General features: G+C 40.4%; 2 protein-coding genes across 2 annotated transcripts; both read left to right on the forward strand.

The window, feature by feature from the left end:
- Positions 1-2,052: 2,052 nt before the first annotated feature.
- si:ch211-112c15.8 (tumor necrosis factor receptor superfamily member 25) lies at positions 2,053-10,411 on the forward strand. Its single transcript, XM_044039378.1, has 10 exons — positions 2,053-2,593; positions 3,862-3,958; positions 4,059-4,187; positions 4,526-4,648; positions 4,746-4,794; positions 5,264-5,388; positions 5,550-5,705; positions 6,439-6,476; positions 6,659-6,743; positions 8,929-10,411. The coding sequence occupies exons 1-10, from the start codon at positions 2,579-2,581 to the stop codon at positions 9,231-9,233; spliced, it is 1,122 nt and encodes a 373-aa protein (XP_043895313.1). The 5' UTR covers positions 2,053-2,578; the 3' UTR covers positions 9,234-10,411.
- Positions 10,412-11,367: 956 nt separating this feature from the next.
- On the forward strand, positions 11,368-18,519 carry ttc34 (tetratricopeptide repeat domain 34). The gene is made up of 8 exons (XM_044037330.1): positions 11,368-11,429; positions 12,191-13,945; positions 14,160-14,382; positions 14,615-14,807; positions 15,036-15,202; positions 16,040-16,313; positions 16,448-16,662; positions 17,333-18,519. Exons 2-8 carry the CDS (start codon positions 12,228-12,230, stop codon positions 17,876-17,878), a joined length of 3,336 nt encoding a protein of 1,111 aa, XP_043893265.1. The 5' UTR covers positions 11,368-11,429; positions 12,191-12,227; the 3' UTR covers positions 17,879-18,519.
- The last annotated feature ends 22 nt before the right edge of the window (positions 18,520-18,541 follow it).

The raw sequence follows: 18,541 nt of genomic DNA on the forward strand, positions 1-18,541 counted from the left end.
TCTCACACGGAAATATTCAGCTAATGGTGCCGCTTTGGACAATTTCTCTCAATGACCTTCTTTATTCACCTTTAAAGGACGGCGAAGAGCATTTTTGGATGAAATTAACAGCGTTTCCTCTGCGCGTTTGGATGAATTTAGACGACTTACAGATGTGCAGGCTTGTTCACTCAGATCCTGAAATATCAACAGCACATTGTGGAAATACTACATTTATTTAATAAGAGAGAAAGCAAAGTAGACTACGTTTAGAATTAAACTGCATATATACATATATATGTATATATATATACACACACACACATATATATACATATATGGTCAAATTTGCATAATTTAAGTTCATTTTCAAAAATCAGTGAATCAGTCTTTGTAATTAACTGGTCATATACAACATTTTACAAAATGCTTTGCATAAAAACAAGTGCATCCCCACACTCAAACAAAGCACATTTAATTTGCTCATATTCAGAAAATTAAACATAAGGTACACATTAAAGAGGCGAAGTTACGATGTAGTATTAGGGCCAAACAACTAAGTGCAAAAAGAAAAAAAAGAATAAAGTCGTTATATTAGGATGTTTTTTTATCTAATTGCTCCACATTTCTCATCTTGTCGCAGATTTCAGCTGACCGTCTTTGCTTGATATCATAATGCTACGACTTTATCCTCGTAATATTCCAAGTTTTTTAATATTACGACTTTATTCTCGTAACATTTACGACTTCATTCTCGAAAGATTCAGTGTAGATGATAAAATATGCAAACTATAGAAACAGATTTATGTAAATGCCTCATGTTTTATCATATCACACAAGTTCAGTATTTCTGCTGGCAAAAGCAACAATGTTACCCCCAAACGGCAGCAGTGTCCCAGAGAGATGCCTCGGCACAGAACGGTTAACTTGTGTTTCCACTATCATAGTACCTGGCACCAGGTCCGTTTTTCAGTACCTGCTCTGGCGAGGTTCCAAGCGAGCTGAGGCGATGCTATGGGTGACTTCGCCAGATTACCGGCCACTGATTGGTCAGAGTGCCGTCACAGGAAGAGACATCAAGAGACAAGAATCAAGCTGGACTGTAGATCGTTTAATAAGACTTAACAATCCTAAAAACATGGGTTAATCTCTAACAATGACCAGGGAAATGTCTAAAATCTCAATATTTAACAGAGGAGTCTGGTGTATTTAGCAACAGCACTGCTGATCGCGAGCGGCATCACAAACCCTGCCGCTGTGTTTCACTCCAGTGACTGTGTCAGACGGAGTTTGTGCTCCGGTCATGGAGGACGTACTAAACAAATATTCTTAATGAACTGATTCTAGTGATTCAGTTACACTGAAAACAACTGCTTTACGCGTCACGAGTCACTCGTTGTGTGTGTCATGGCAGTTTCATGCAGCCGTGCAGTGATGTCTCTGCCCACATTGAGTAGGTACTATTTTTGCAGTCGAAAACCAACTTAAACTGTGCTGTGCCGTGGTGAGGCGAGGCGAGGTGAGCTGGGACCAAAGTAGAAAAGGGCCAATGGAGACAACCAACCATTCACTCCGACACTCACACATACAGTGTCCAATTTGGCTAATCCCCAAGTCTGCATCACACCTTGCTGTAGAAACACAAAGTAAAAGTCTTTGTTTTGAGATGAAACAGTATAGTCCACAATAAAGACAATGAAAAAATAAAAGAAATAAAGTTAAATCAAAAATGAAATTGCAAAAAAACCTAATTAAAACACTTTATTTGTAATACATTTTTATGTGAGGAATATGACCTATGAATATGAAAAAATAGTGTTCACTGTTTATGCCAATTGTTTTTATGACAACTTGATAACATGAGCTGGGCTGTATGAAATTGATGGGGGGTGTCGCAGGTGTGAGACGGTATATTACATTACATTACATGTCATTTAGCAGGCGCTTTTATCCAAAGCGACTTACAATAAGTGCATTTAAACATTTGGGTACAAATAAGACCGAGAAGTAATTAAGAGCTTCAAGTAAACCAAACTATGAAGTGCTAGTCATAAGTGTGATGTATAGGTTTTTTTGTTTTTGTTTTTGTTTTTTTTTAGAACAAATGACGGCATGTAAACACAAATAGTTTTGACATTTGGACTCACAGGTGCTGTGACAATATGGAAACAATGAGTGTGTGTGTATGTGCATCTGTGGTTGTTAAGGCAAATTATGGTTCAAACTCATCATTGTGAGGAAAATTTGAGGAAGTATGAATGGTTAAAAGCTGAGGGATGCATTGTGTCTTTGAATGTCCTAACAACGTAATGAAGGCAGAATGAAAGTTGGTGTGTGTGTGTGTGTGTGTGTGTGTCAGAGTGATCTCACTGTGTTTCCTGTTCCTGGCACCATTTCTCTGAAGAGTTCTCTGAAGAGGTGACATTTGTGACACACATGCAAACACTTTACTTGACTAATCTTCAAAGGAAATTCACTGGAGTATTAAACATCAGAATGCCTCACTCTGCTGTTGGATTCACTCACATCCTCCTCTGGTGAAATCTGTGTGGTGTCAGTGTTCTAAGGTTGATTTGCCTCTAAGTTTGGTTTTTCTGACATGGACTTTGTCATGGTAAGTAGTATTTGCACCAGCAACTTTTCAAGAATGATTTCATTTGGTTTCTTTGAAACAGTTTCTGATAATTATCACTCCTCATTACAGGAACCACAGTGTGAACTATGAAGGTTACCACACACACACGTACAGTAGATGGCATTATTTTGGTAGTTAATGTGAGTGAAAGGTAATTGTTTTAATTGTTAGGAATTTGGAATTAGCACGTTCCTGCATAGCTCATTACATTCACTCTGTGGTGTCAGGGTTCAAGCATTACATACTGCATGTGACTGCAAATGTTGTTTATTTCCAGCTGCTGCAAAACTTCTAGGAAATAGACTTAGTGACATAAAGATATTACTAAAGTGTGGTCTATTTATTACCTGGGGCCCCAACAATAACTCAAAAATGTACAACCAACAAACCATTGCAGTTCCTCTGGATTTTCTTGGTGTCTGAGATACAGGTGTTTGACGAAAGCCCTTGTTTTGTCCCTTGTGATTTATGGTTGTTTTGACTAGATTTACCTAATAAAATGGCCAGTCATTGTACTTGCATTGTCTGTGAGGCTCTAATGACCTGTATCCCTCTTTCGAAATTTCATCAGGCTTGGTCCGGATTTGTACAATCTGAATTATATACCGTCTTAATCTGATCTGCAGCAAATGAGTGGATAAGATTTGCGCGTGATACTGAAATTATCTCCCAGAGGTTTTTGGTTTTTGATATAATTGCTGAGGACTTCAAGGTCACTGCTGTCACCTTCCTCTACCACTTGCTTTGTTACTGGTCATTTTTGAATTTAAACACGGGGGTTAAAACATATGTAAGGGAACAGGTATATAATACGGCCCAGCGATGGACTGGTGACCTATCCATGGTGTACCCCACCTCTGCCCTATGTCAGCTGGGACATTGACCATCAAGTGGAGGATAAAGCGGTAGACAATGAATAAATGCACATAATACTTTTGGCTTAAGTTTGGCAGACTCTTCTGTTTTGTTTTGTTTTTAATTTATGTTACATTGTGTAGTATGTTTTCATGTAATCCTATTGTTTACGCATGGTATTGATATACAGTAGACAGGTGTATAGTAAACAAGTATGAACAGAGTCTATTCTCATTTAGAAAATGCTTGTAATAACTAGGCAGCATGCTTGAATTGTAATACTTGTATAATGAAAATTGAAAAGAGAAAGCTGTCATGTCAAAGTGTCATTCTGAGCGTCCCCCTGTCCTCACTGTAGTTCAGATGTTTAAACCCTCATTTTTGTCTTTCAGGGTTTCCCACTGATACTTCTCTTACTTTCCAGTGGACACACATACCCTAAATCAACAGAACAACCTAGTAATAAATGTTATATAAAGTGTCCAGCCGGTAAGTTATTAGTGGGGACTGTGTGTAATAATCTTGTTATGAGTGCACAGTGAAATGATCATGACTCATTCTCTTTCTCCATGTCCCCACTGTGTTCTAGGATATCATAAAGTTGGTGACTGCGACAATCAAGCTGCAAAGATGTACAGATGTAGAAAATGTGGCAAGAACTCATACACAGCGTTAGAAAACTCTCATGGTATTTGCTTGTTATGTCAACCATGTGGACGTAAGTATCCGTCTTGGGTTGACTGATCTGTTACCATGTAGTAATGAAGTATGACCTACGATATAATGAAGTGGTTTTTTAAATGTTGTCAACGTGTGACTCTTTATGCCATCATTTCCGGTAGTATTGAGTTTAACTCCAGCCCAAATCGCAAGAACCTCACTTGACTAGGTATAGAAAACAGACTGGACTAGATTGAAGCTGTATTATCCCCGTTTACAATTTAAACAAAGTGGAAACTCATTAAAATAACCTTTGAATCGTGCTTTCGCAGCTTGTATTACAGAGACATTAATTCACAGAACCAATCATGTGTATATATATCTTTTTTTTTTCAGATTTGGAAGTGGAAATACAGGCTTGCAACTTTACAAGTAACAGAGTATGTGACTGTCGAGAAGGATATTACAATGAAGGCACCAAAGGCTTTAGAAATTGCCTGTCATGTACGTTTAGCGATGGTAAGTGAAGTCAAAGGACATAATTTTGAAATGACGACATCACTGACAAAAAAGAAGCCATATTCCTCCCACATACTCATCCTCATATTTTTTCCAGAGTCTAAACAAAATTCTGACTACGAAAAGAAGTGCCAGCACAACAAAAGGTGCGAGCTCTTGTACTGTTTTGTCTCAGACAGGGTGCCAGTTCTGTGAATTAATCTATGTGTCAATCAACAGAAAATGAATCTGCAACTGATCAGGATCTCGGTAGCTTTATGCAGACAAATACTGAAGCATTTTTATTTATTTTTACCGTGGGAACAAAAAAGATACTTGAAGACATTTTCATGAGCTTAAAAAATGATTTTTGGCTTTGATTTAAAAAGGATGTCGTTTTAATGAAGCCCTGCACTGATAGTACTGACGAGTGGAGTTGTGGATTGTAAAAGTCGCACAAATTTACAGATTTTTTTTACATTATAATCCATCATCACATTCAGAGGTTATTTTATTGTCCTTTATAGACAAGCGGGAAAATGTGACCATAGTTGTGTGACTTTTGTAAAATTCTTTGAATGTATCGTTTGAGTTATGCTTCAAGATTCCATTGTTGCATACATTTTCTTTTTTCAGGAAGGACACTCCGGCTCCACCTCCAACTCCATCTACAACTTCATTACCTACATCTGTGACTGTGACAGCTACAAAAACCACACTTTCAAATAAAGCAGAAAATCCTGTTCGGAGCCCGGTTTACAGTTAGGTTTAAATATTTATCAGACTTTTACTAGTAAAATCATTGTGAAACTCATTTGGGGTTTTATTACTCCCATCACTTTTGGATGAGACACTTGCGCTGACTGCTTTGAGGGATTGTGCATAGTTTCATAATGTCAGTATTTGTTTGTGTCCACTGCAGTAAACTCTATGTTCTGGATAATTCTCTGGGTAGTTGTGGTGATATTTGTTGTGGCTTTTTTGCTACTGCTGCTCATCACCCCGCTCATCAACCAAAACTGGATACCCTGCTGGAGAACCAAAAAAGGTGTGGAAGAACAAGTCAAGAGTCTCAACGGTAACCATCCATCCATCCTCTACCGCTTTATCCTCCACCAGAGGGTCGTGGGTGCTAGCTGTGCCAATCTTAGCCGACATAGGGCAATAGGCGGGGTACACCCTGGACAGATCGGCAGTCCATCGCAGGGCCACACATAGAGACTAACAACCATCCACTCTCACACTCAAACCTACGGTCAACTTAGAGTGTCCAATCTACCTAATCCCCATATTGCTTGTTTTTGGACTGTGGGAGGAAGCTGGAAAACCCGGAGAAAAAACATACACACATGGGGAGAACATGCAAACTCCATGCAGAAAGGAATGGAGAAACAAACAATTGCTGAACTTTCCCTTATTTTACAGTAAAAATACTAAAAAATCTCCTGTTTACCACCACCATGTCCAAAACAGTACCAAATATGAGTGAATGTAATTAGAATGTAAGTTAGGTGTCCTTTATATGCTCTACAAAATATTAAGAAATCATGGTTGAAGTAGAGTAACAAATGTTCAAGTAAAGTAACTTTATAAAAATAGGAGATGTATTGCATAAGTTTAAAAAAAAAAGTAACATATTCAGTTTTTGCTGTGTATGGACACACAGCAGATGCTTAAAATAAAATGTTTGACAGATATTGACCAAGAAAATGTCCTCTCTCAGAAGTTTAACAGAAACTTTTTTTAAAAATCTTTCTTGAACGAGCAGGAAGTTAACTGATAAAATCTGCTTCTTTTTTTTGTCTTAACAGAACATCACAGTCTCCAAGGTAGCAGACCAACCACACAGGTTTGTGTTCAGTTTGGGACCTTTTGACATTATAGCTTGGAGTAGCTCTGTAGGTGGAGGTTCAGACACAACGGTCACGTAAAGATGAATACAAGATACACAAAATGTACTGCTGTTTGTGAACATTTTCACATACTGTATCTCCTTCTAAACGCTGTTTTTGTTTTTGTTTTCTTTGTAAGACATTTCACATTTCTGAGGAAACTCCCATAATGGCTCAAAGTCACACTCTGCCCATGCATCTGAGGCCAAGCACTGAACGTGAAGGTAAAACTCAGAATTTTAATTCCCAAATATGATAAACTGCCTCTGCTGGACATGTTTAGTGCATTTCTTATTTTCTCAGTTGAAACTAAATGTGATATAATGTGTTAAAATGAGCCCTAAGTGTTTATTGACTTGCTATCTATTTATGTATGCCCATGGATGTAATGTAGACTTTAAATAATAATATAAAAAGATTTATATAATGGAGTTGGAGGAAGAGTGACAAACCCATACATAGTTTGTGAGATGAATGTGTGGGATTTGTGGGATTTATTAGACACTAATTGACCAAAAAAAGGTTTCATGAGAAACTGAAGTCATAGCATGAGGAGGCAGTTCTGCAACAAGAAGAGGAGGCAGAATAAGAAGTTATAGCATGGATTTGTGTAGGTGACGTCAGTTACTGAGTCAAAATATTTGTGAAATAACACACATGCACAAATGAGGATACTTCTGACTTCCATTTGGTCACATGGGGAGTAAAGAAAAAATGAGCACAAGCATCGAAAGAAAAACAATATCCCGTAGTGCTGATATAGTTTAAATACATAAAATAATATACATTTTTCTTTACTTTCTAACTAAATATTTTGCTAAATTGCAAATTCACACTGCTGGTCACAGGAAGTACCAAAATAAAAGCTTGAGATGGTTTTTGACTGCTTTTACACAATAGAATCAAATAAGGAGTAAATAAACACTTGAAGATACATTAGCATGATTTTAACTACAAAACAACAAAAACATTTGAGTTTCATTTGAGTGTTGTGAAAGGTTCATTATGTCTACTGATTGAACTTAGTTTAGTTTTAGGCAGAAGTTAGAAGTTGGTAAAGGAAAAACCTCCTGTTGTTTAAAAACCAAACCAAAAAAGTACATTCTTGAGTGTTTAGGGGACTTATGACCGGCACTACCTGTACTTCAAGTGCTCATTTAAAGTTAACATTTAGCTGTAACATTTAATATTTGGGTTTTTAAAACACAGTTTGAAGCTAAATCTGGCAACGTCCACTTCAAATTCACATGTACAGCGTTTAGTGTTTTGTTTAAATTAGAGACACACAGACCTGAGCTTGATTGTGTGGATAAGAGGTGACACCCCTGCATGTTATATAGTGACAAATGTCATGGGAACAAAAAGATAAGGTGGATTTCTGCTAACAAGTTTTATCTGATGCTGAGAGCCTTTTTTATTTTTTTTTTATTTTTTAATCTTCACTTGTTCAGCACAATATTTATCACTGATCAGTCATGTGACCTAAAAGAGTGGAGGTGGGAACTTGGAAACAGATCACCTTCACACAGCCAACATATTTACATAAAAGGAAATAGGAAATCAGATAGTGAGTGTACGTCACTGTTAACTGTGAAAACTTTGCATCCCCACTTCCTTCACCACATCATGTTTTTAACTCATCAACAGCCACATCATGTTTAGATATTGCTCATATTGTTGCCATTTATTTACATTAAAAGACAAAACTGCAAACAAGTAGGTGGATATTTAATGATGTCATGTTGTTGCATGTAGCTGTGCTGAAAACTACCTTTTTTGTTTGCGGTGTTTATATTGCTCATCATCATAGGTCGATGATTGGTGGTTGTCCTCCACATAGTTTTCATTATACTTTTACTTATTTTGTATTGTGTTGCTTTAGTTGTTATTGGCTTGCATGGCTGCTTAGCAGGTTATGCAAAGAGAGAGAGAACAAGTGCCCATTTGCCACATAAAAGGCAAGCTTGCAAATTTTGAACTTCTGATGTGAGTGTTCATGTTAGAAACATTTACCACCAAAAGCCATTAATAGGCTTTTCTTCATTTTTGGTCTTCTATGAAGTCATTTCCATCCACAGTGACTAAAATATGCTTTTTCCCTTTCCTTGTGTGTGTGTTTTCCTGTGATGGGTTGCATGGGTTCATGCTTGATTAAATGACGTTTGTGGGTGTCTAGATGGTAACTGATTGGCCCTGCACAGGAAATGCCGTTAACTTCCCTTTAAACTCTCACAGCCGGTCTGCCAGCAGACATGCTTGTTTCACTAAACCTCGACGTTGTTTCCCCTGCCTGCTGATAATACAAAGACCATACAATTCTGAAATATGGAACACATAGCTCTTATTCTCCAGCAGAGTCCAGCTAGCGCGGTTGCTGTACTCTGATCGTCTGCCATTCTCCCCTTACAGCTAAGAAACAAGACGAGCAGTCAGAGCATTTGCCAGCCATTGTCCTGTATGCGATCATCAAGGAGGTGCCCTTGCGCAGGTGGAAGGAGTTCTTGCGTCTGCTATCGGTGGCCGACCAGCAGCTGGAGCGGGTGGAGCTGGAGACGGGTTTCGGCCTGAGCTCCATGGAGAAACAGTACCAGATGCTGAGGCTGTGGAGCCAGCAATCCACTGCGAGCCTGAGAGACGTCTTCTCGGCCTTGCACCACATGGAGTTATCCGGCTGTGCGCAGCTACTGCAGGAAAACCTGCAGAAGCTGGAGTGAAGGTCTGAATCAAAGTGAGGCTTCCCAGCCTGCAGAGGAAACGCATGTATGATTTTAGTGGTGCAATAGGACACATGAGGCTGGACACAGAGACACCAATATGATGCCGCTGTACCATTCATTGCACAAGTGCATACAACTAAAAAGCTGACTTTTCTGTTCAGTTACATTTACAAACTACTACATGGTACGGCCAAAGAAAATTGCAATTGTGTTTGCATTTTTCATTGTTCAAAACGGGTCTCTCTTGTGTATAAGATACTGGAGCTCAATGAGTTTTTCCTACTTCTTTTATTGGTTGAATGTCATGAAACCTACCCACGTTTTCATTTACCGATTTATTTTTTCTCCACAATCCACAAACGGCATGTTCATACAGAAAAGAATGCATTTGTTTCAGTTAATTACAACAGAAACCTTTGTCTTTTTAAGAAAGGTTGTTCAAAGATACAGTGGGAGGGAAAATTAAGTTTCAAGAGGACCAATGGGAAAATCCCCTCCCATTAAGAATACTGTCAAAACCTTTGATAGTGTTGAATATATCTATCTCATCCTGTGTGGCTTCTCATAAAAGTCAACAGTGGTGCACTGGTTTTAGAGTGCACTGGTAAAATGTCAATGTCTATAACTTTGACCGTGTATGTGCATGTGTGCTGTGGTGAGTATATGCCTCAGACCATTTTACCTCCAGGAATCTGGCCATGTAAGCAGTCAGAGTAATGATTTGTTCTGAGTGAATACTTTAATGTATAGAAGTACTGTACATGCTTAAACAGCACCACTGCAGATCTGTTCACATGTCAAATCTCCTCTATCTCATCAGACATTAAGTGTTCGTAATAACAGCTCAGCCACAGATTCCTGTTGCTCACCCTCACAGGGGAAGAAAAGACTGAAATCCCCACACAGCACCAGATTATCAGTTTACTGCACATCTATGTGGTGACATGGTGCAGTGGGCTGGGTTTTTCCTCACCACACACATTCCATCCAAATGATGGTTTTCTCTAGTGGTGGTGTCGTATCTCGCTTTTCGCGAGTTTTTGTTTGTCAGCTGAGTTGCTGACGGTTAAGAAGTTGGACTTTCCAATATTGATGGATATTTTAATATGACTCATGGCCTTTGTTTTGGGCCACTGTGTGTGTATATACTGTTGTTTATGGGTTAGGGTTATACACACACACATATATATATATATATACAGTATGTATATATAATTTTTTATAAAAATACTTATTGATGTTTTTTCGTTATGTAATATGTATTTTGTTTCAATTGTTGGGGATTTTATCCCCGGTGGAGTTGCCTATATTACAAATAAATATATGTATGCCTGTGTTGGCCACAAGATGGTAGTGTTGGTTGTTGGTTGCAGCTGTAGTTTTGGAGCACAACCTCTTGGAAAAGAGAAGTTGGTGTTTAAACTTTTATTCTCCAGGAGGATTAGAACAATGTCATGAATTTCAAATTCATGACATTGTTCTAATCAACAAGTGTCAGTGCAGTGCCCCTGCATTGTCCATATCCCCGGGATAGAATACATAAAAACCCCCACATTTACATCACGGTGTGTTAACATAACAGTGCCTGCAATTTATAAATAAATACTGATATTGGATATTGTTTGTTGTGGCGACAACAAAAACATCCATCTTAACAACCAAGTATAAAAAGGAGTTTCTATTGTTATATTTGTGGTGTATGTTATTGTCGCCTACTACAGGGAAGATACTTAACGTACCAATTTATTTAGCAGGTTAGGTAGATTTTGCTTTTATGTTTGTAATGAAAAAAAGAGAATATTAACAAATCATGTTTCTGTAGTTAAAGGGTAATTTAATATAATTTAAATTAAGAAAAAAATTCGTGTTCAAATAAAGGTTTATTTTAGAAATTTGGCATGAAAGTAACTCACCAAAGTCACAAATACACGTAATTAACTAAGACGAAACACTTTATTTAAACAGTACATTTACTTTTCTCGCTTGTGTCGTGTGTAGAAGCAACAGATGTCAGGGTTTTTTTTTTTTGTGAAAAAAAGAAATAGAAAATAACAGAAGCGGACAGCGTTAGTGGTTTCCATGGAAACGGGACCCGCGTTCTCGAGAACGACTGCTCGCGCTCTCGGTGACCGTCCCGTCCAACAGAGGCGACATTAGCAGGAGGGAAATCCCTGTCACGTGAAGCTTGTTGCGGTCTGTTTGGTTTTTATTATTATCATTATCACTGTCATCTCTTCATTTTTTTGTCTTTCCACATGTAACAGGCGCAAATGCGGGGGTAAACACCCCCCCAAAAAACTTCATTGCTGCGGTATTTGTTGAATGAGTGAACACACAGCGTTGTCCTGGCAACTTCGAGGCGACAGCTATTGAATTACAAAAATGGGGGCCCACGCAGGTTTTCTGTTCTTTGGAAATTCAGAAAATGACCCGAGCTCGTTTCCTCATACAGACTTTTGAGAAGTCGCCGATTTTGGCCGGTTTTGTTTTGATCTAGTTTTGTTGGGACTGTTAGTAACACAAGTCAGAGGAGGAGGAGGGACGTGGGTTAGCTGAGGTGTGTCTGATAGAGGAAAACCTCTATGCAGATAATAATTAAAAAAAACCTTATTTAATCTTTTTTTAACCAAAGCACAACAACATTTTTTTTAATTGCTTAAAATGTCACAGTATTGTGGCCATCTTTATTTTCAGACTAAAGACCTTACATTTTAAACTCAAATTCAAATCACTGATGCTAGTGCTTAATTGGTCTGCTCCCACCCACTTTAATGATAGGATTGTCGTCTGGCGGTGCCAACACCCCGCACGAGACAATCCAGACTACTTTTGTGGATTTCTTCTATGTAGCTTAGTCCTCTTTTGTACGTCGCTTTGGATAAATGTGTCTGCTTAATGCTTAAATGTAAATGTAGTCCCTAACAGTAAAGTAAAGTTGTCTTCACTGTGAACAGGTGAGGAGAGCAGTTTGAAAGAGTCCGCTGTCTGGTCATGGCCGCTCCTCTTCAACTCGGAGTGAATGTTTCACAGCTTTGTGAGGATGCAGAAAAGTACCTTGAGGCAGGAGAGCTGGGGAGAGCCACATCTCTCTACATGTCTGCCTTCAGGACCCATGCTGCCTCCACCATGTCCCACATGCGAAAACTGGAGAAGCTCTGCCTGGATGGGGTGATTTTAACCCTTGAAAGTTGGCTTGACAGTCATGGTGAGAACCAGCCTGCTGAAAGTCTCAATAAAGGTTTGGTGGCTGTGTTTCTGTCCACACTCTGCCCCAACAATCTGTCAGCCACCATTTTCAAAATGGAGTCTCTTCTTCAGAGTGGCAGGCATGGCTGCGAGGAGATTTTTGCTCGCTGCACGGCCCTGCTTGAAGGAAAGAGGAGCCCTCACCCAGAGGGGATGACTCGCATGGTCTTGGACATAACTCGTGCTCTGGCCTGCTTGTTGGCAGAGCCTCATAGTATTAAGGGTTTGAAGCTTTACCTTGAAGCTTACCAGAATAACAAATCTGAAATTGTCATGCTTGTGAAAACCAGGCAGACTCAGCATATATCAAAAATAGTGAAGGCTTTCATTATTCAAATACAACACCTTCATCCCACTCTGATGTTGGACAGCACATCTGCAGTAACAAAGAGTGAGAATGAGCGGCTCAGCGCAGGTACTTCCTCTGCAATGTTTGAGTTTTTGATGGCTATTTCGCCCGATAACACAGAAGTGCAGGAACTTCAAGCAGCACATTTGTTTTTGACAGCCAGGTTTGTGGAGAGTGCAGAAGTGTACTCTGCTCTCCTGCATCAAGGTCATTGCCAGACGATGTCAGAGAGTAGATTAGACCAGCCTTTCAAAGACAGTCTTGAGAGGAGAGCAAGGCTCTTAACCAGTCGAGCGGCTGCCTGGTTCTCGGCAGGTGGGCATACTGCAGCGGCATGTAGCGATCTTGGGAAGGCATTCGAGATCCACCCTGCCACGGCCCGGATTTATTTTCAAAGGCTCTTCACAGATCATGGTAAAGGGTTGGCTACCCGAAGCCATCTCCGTCAGCAGGCAGAGAGAGGTCTATGTGGTTACAGAGAGAAGGTCCTCATGCGTCCAGACCTTCGGTCCACTGAAGGGGTTGAACTCCTGGACCCTGTGATCACTCAGTTACGTGCTCTGTGCCATTTGGAGCCTGACGGAGGAGGAAGAGAGCTGAGGATACGACTTGCTGACTGTCTTCTCCTCAGAGGGGAAAACAAGGAGTCCCTCTCCATCTGTAGCCAGCTAGCTGCCGCCAAAGGTCAGCAGAGCTATCAAAACACAGTGCAGGTTCTCCGTGGATATGCAAGACTGCTTTCTGATGATCACAAGGGGGCATTAGAAGACTTCCAGGCTGTGATTGAACACAACACCCCTCACCCATCTAGCTGTGTGCGGGCACTCTGTGGCAGGGGGCTCCTACGCATGATGAGTGGTTTAAACTACCTCACAGCTCTTGACTATGTGACAGCAAGCCGGCTTCATTCTCAGGAAACAGCAGTGACTGTTCGCTGTTTGGTGCCATGGAACTGTCGGGGACTGCTGTTTACTGTTTTAGTGGAGCAGGGACGAGTCATGCTGGAGGGGACTGGAGAGAAAGAGTTCAAGTCCACATCTACTGAAGACTCCCAGCAGCTTCAGCAGGACAATCAGCAGCATGGTCCGTCAAAGAGAGACAATGACAGATCAGGGTATGTTGTTTGTCTTTTTCACAGGCATTTGTAACATCTGTGCTTTCTGTAAAAAGTCAGAATGTCTGAAAAAGGCTGATTTTATGTAACCTAACTAACATCTGAACTGTATTGTACAACTTTCCCCAGAAGTTTAGCTGGCTGTGTGTGATTTGTAGAAGTCCTTTCTCTGATTTTTGCTTCATGCTGCACCTTTTCCCACTCTTTGCATTAGAATTCCTACTGGAGTTCACTCCTTGGCAGTGCTGCTGATGGAGCTCCAGCCAAGGGCTGATGGGCCTCAGATCCTGGCAGCAGATGCCTTGTACCAGCTTGGCAGAGTGGAGGAGGCTTACCGGCTACTGCTCTCTGTTGCACCCACCAGTGCACGCGCACCCATTCTGGCTCGCCTCACCCTGCTGCAGCTGCACAGAGGCTTTCTTTATGACACCAATCAGGTATATATAGTTGGATTAGGGCAGAATCCTTAAGTGATGACTAATGACTAGAGGAACCATTGATTCTTCGAAGTAGAAAGGCATCTTCCTACCACATTTTTCAGTCTTAACCTCAAATGATCAGCTGAGCAGAATGACATCTATCTCTGTGCACATTATTTTGCATTAGTAACACAGACTTTGCTGCTTTCACAGTGTAAGATACTTTTTTAATATCACATTTTCCCTGCAGCTCCTGAAGAAGCTCATTCAGTGCGGTGATACGAGCTGCTTGCGCTCCCTACTGGCGGTGGCAAAACTCAAGGACCGGACATTGCTACATAGACACTGTCACTCTGCTGCAAAACGTATCCTGGAAGACTCGCAAGAGGAGAGCGCTATCAGGGAGTCTGTGGCTTATCTCTCAGTTGCCATCATGGCATCTGGTAATTGATGAGATTTTGATATGTGACCCGATTTGGATTGTAGACCTGATCAACACCAGTTGAACACCAATTAAATCTTGATAGGAATGATCACAGGGATAATGTTTAGCAGAGAAAGGTCTACAAGTAGAAACCTCTCAATTCCATTTCAGTGCACAGTATATATCCTAGAGCTAAAATATGGTATGTTATTCCCTGTAATTTTATCAAATAAATGTGCTTTTTAAGGTGGTGAGGCAGCAGACTCGTTGTTGGAAAGAGCCAGGTGCTATGTGCTGCTGGGCCAACGAAAGACGGCCATCTTTGATTTCAGTGCCATTCTAAAGGATCACCCAAAACATGTCCAGGCCCTCTGTGGAAGAGGCTTCACCTATTTGATGTTGAATCAGGAAAAGGTATTTTTGAGTTGAGATATTATCAAATGTACTTAATTGCATGTTAAAAGTCCCATTTTAGTAGGCAATAATTCAGTTTTCTTCATGTCATGTAAACCCATTCGTCTGACTAAAGTTGAACTAGTCTTTGTCGGACTAACATGCCTAGATAATGCAAATCATAGTCGGACTAACATACCTAGATAATGCAAATCATAGTTGGACTAACATACCTAGATAATGCAAATCATAGTCGGACTAACATACCTAGATAATGCAAATCATAGTCGGACTAACATACCTAGATAATGCAAATCATAGTGAGACTAACATACCTAGATAATGCAAATCATAGTCAGACTAATATACCTAGATAATGTAAATCATAGTCCGACTCACTTTTAAATTACATACAGAAACATACAGAACCACAGCACAACCTACAGAGGCGCAGTCAGATGTACACAGCCAATTTATTGATTTTCTCCTCCCCATGTATTGTCAGATTGCCTGTCTTAGTTGGACTACGGCGTGAGTTTGATTAAACTGTACATTCAAACGTTCTGTATGGAGCATTATTTGAACTCATTTAGCAGTGAGCTAAATCAAATACTCATGTGTTTATTTTAAAGGTTATACACTGATGTTTCAACAGTATAAGGTAATTATCTCAGGAGTCACAATATTTAAGATACATGTAGATGGGAGAATGTGGCCAAACACTATTTCATGTTGGCAGAGGAACTAACTAACACTTCAGGGTATGAAAAGCTATTCAATTTAAATGTTGGCTGAGGTTTCTGGTGCCACTGCACGTGTATGTTTACGATAACTCAAAGGCGTTTTTCTTTACTACAGGAATGCACTCATGATATCCTGACAGCACTACAGATAAACACTGACACTGTCATCAAAGACATCCTGTCACTCAAGGACAAGGCGCGGAAGCTGGTCTGTGATTGGCTGCATCAGTTCTGTCGGACCAATCTGTTGGACATCGTTGACACTCACACCGTCCCCTGCCATGAAGAGCTGCTCAGAGAGGCTTTTATAATTGGTGGAGCTTTGATGAGGACCGACTGCAGAGACCCCAGATGGCATCTCCTCTATGTGGACGCACTCTTAGCCAAAGGTGAGATATCAGTGGAAATGATAGTCGGAGATGAGGTTGTGTGATGTTTTCGTTTGAATAAAAACAGCTTCTGAAGCTTGCACTTCTTGTTCACAGTAGCCCTTACTCCCGCTGTTGTGGTCCATCTGCTTCAGGTGAAGTAAAAGCTGCAGGTGCTCATCTGTGCCAGGTGTTTGGCCAGGAGCCAAGAGATGCAGTGGCTCAGGCCAGGTTGGGTGTGGTGGAGGCCTGGCAGCAGAACTACCGCAGCGCAGCACGCAGGCTCAGCAAACTGACAGAGAGAGATCCATCCAGTCTGGACTTCTTACTGGCCCTGATACCATTCAATCAGCGCAAACACATTGCACAGGTAAATCTCAATGGTGGAATCCTAATTTATTCATAGTCTGGAGTGTTTGCCTTAGGCAACATGATTTTTTCTTGTGGTAATAGCAGCCTTATTTTATTCTATCGTCAGACATTTAAATACAGGGGATATGTGCCCACATTTCTTGTTTTAGCTTGATAAAAAGCATGACAATTCATTATTGAATGGAATTAAATTTAAAGTAAACCAGTACTGTAAGAGGAAACATGCCTTTAGGTTTATATGTATTTTCTAAGGGGATTTATGAGGTGGATAAAAGCAATAACACAAACACACACACAATAATCATAGGTGTGTGGACATAGGACAACAAGAACATATCGATGTACAACCAAACTTGACATAATATGATACCAATCTAATTTCAAGTACTGGAAATAAAGTACAATAGGTATAGTGCAGTCAAGAATGCAATCAAGTCCAACTTGTGGTGCCGTTTGTATCATAAATCTGTGATTTTATAAAATTCTTTGTATTTTTTCTCAACCCAATTCCTTATTTATTGTAGCCAGTTTTTTGTTTTTTAATGCACCATAATTGAATTTGCTTGACAAAGCCAGTATTTCTGTTTCTTACTACAGCTCAAGTGTTGTCATAGTATTTGTGTATTTAATAATGCCAGATTCATTGATCAGCACTGATATTGTAACAGGCAGCAGCCCTGGAGGCCAGCACCATGTCCTCAGGTGGTCATTGGGATCAGGCACTCACACTCCTCACTGTAGCAGTGACAGTAGCGGGCGATCACAGGCTCCACTATCTTCGCCAAAGGGCTGCATGCCTGGCTCAGCTGGGCTTACATGAGCGGGCTGTCACTGACCTTGACACAATTATCCAGAAACACAGTGGATCCAACTCCAGCTGCTCATATGAACACCAAGTGTGGGCGGAGGACATGTGTCGGCGAGGTCGCAGCCTGGTGCTCTGTTCCAGAGAAGCAGCAGCTCTAGAGGATTTCACGCAGGCCCTGCAGCTCCACAGGGAACAGGCCATCCACTGTGTGGAGACTGGATTGGGGAGGCAGCGTCTGGGTGAATGCTTCCTGCGGGGGGCGCTGCAGCACTACGGGGAGCAGCAGCTCAGTAAAGCCTGGACATTTATTGAATGCGGCCTCATTGTTGATGGTGAGAACACAGAACTCCGCAGACTGAGGGCAAAGGTCAAAAGGGAAGTGGCCAGCCCTTGCAATATCAACTAATGTTGATAAGTCAGAGGCAAAAAGTGTGAAAAGGAGCTTCAGCTGAACTTCCAGAATGTAGCCATGTTAGTGCCTGTACATTAGTGTTTGGTATTCTGAGAAACCAGCTAACCAACTAATGAGGAATCTTCCATAATCTTAATAGGACATTTACTGTACTTGTTCTTTAAGCACACAGTATTACAGTATTCAATATAATCACAGAACAACAATATATTGGACATGAGCGGAGACTGTGACTCATAGATATTTGCAATACCAAAATTTTATTGAATTATCCCTTTATTTCATTAGCCAGTAAAATTTGGGAGTTCATATGTTTGATGACGGAAATATAGGTGAGTTAATCATTTTGGAAATGGGAACAAAATAGGATGAGTATATGTTAAAAGGAGATTATGCAGTTATCGATAATGGGATTATACCTTTTCATCTGAAGTTGCAGGGCCAGCAGAATGCAAAGCCAAAAAAAGGAGGTGAAGCCCACTCACTTACTCAACTGCTCTGTACAAGATAGGTCTCACCTGAGGAAGATCTACATTGGATCGAAACTTTGTGTCCTTTTTGTTTTTTGTGGCAGTGGTGTAAGAATTTGGGCTCTACTTCCTTTTTGAAAAAGGAAATCCTCCAACATAAAAACTGAGAAACAAGTCTTAGTTAGAA

The sequence above is a fragment of the Solea senegalensis genome, linkage group LG11, assembly GCF_019176455.1.
Source record: "Solea senegalensis isolate Sse05_10M linkage group LG11, IFAPA_SoseM_1, whole genome shotgun sequence".
Lineage (NCBI taxonomy): Eukaryota > Metazoa > Chordata > Actinopteri > Pleuronectiformes > Soleidae > Solea > Solea senegalensis.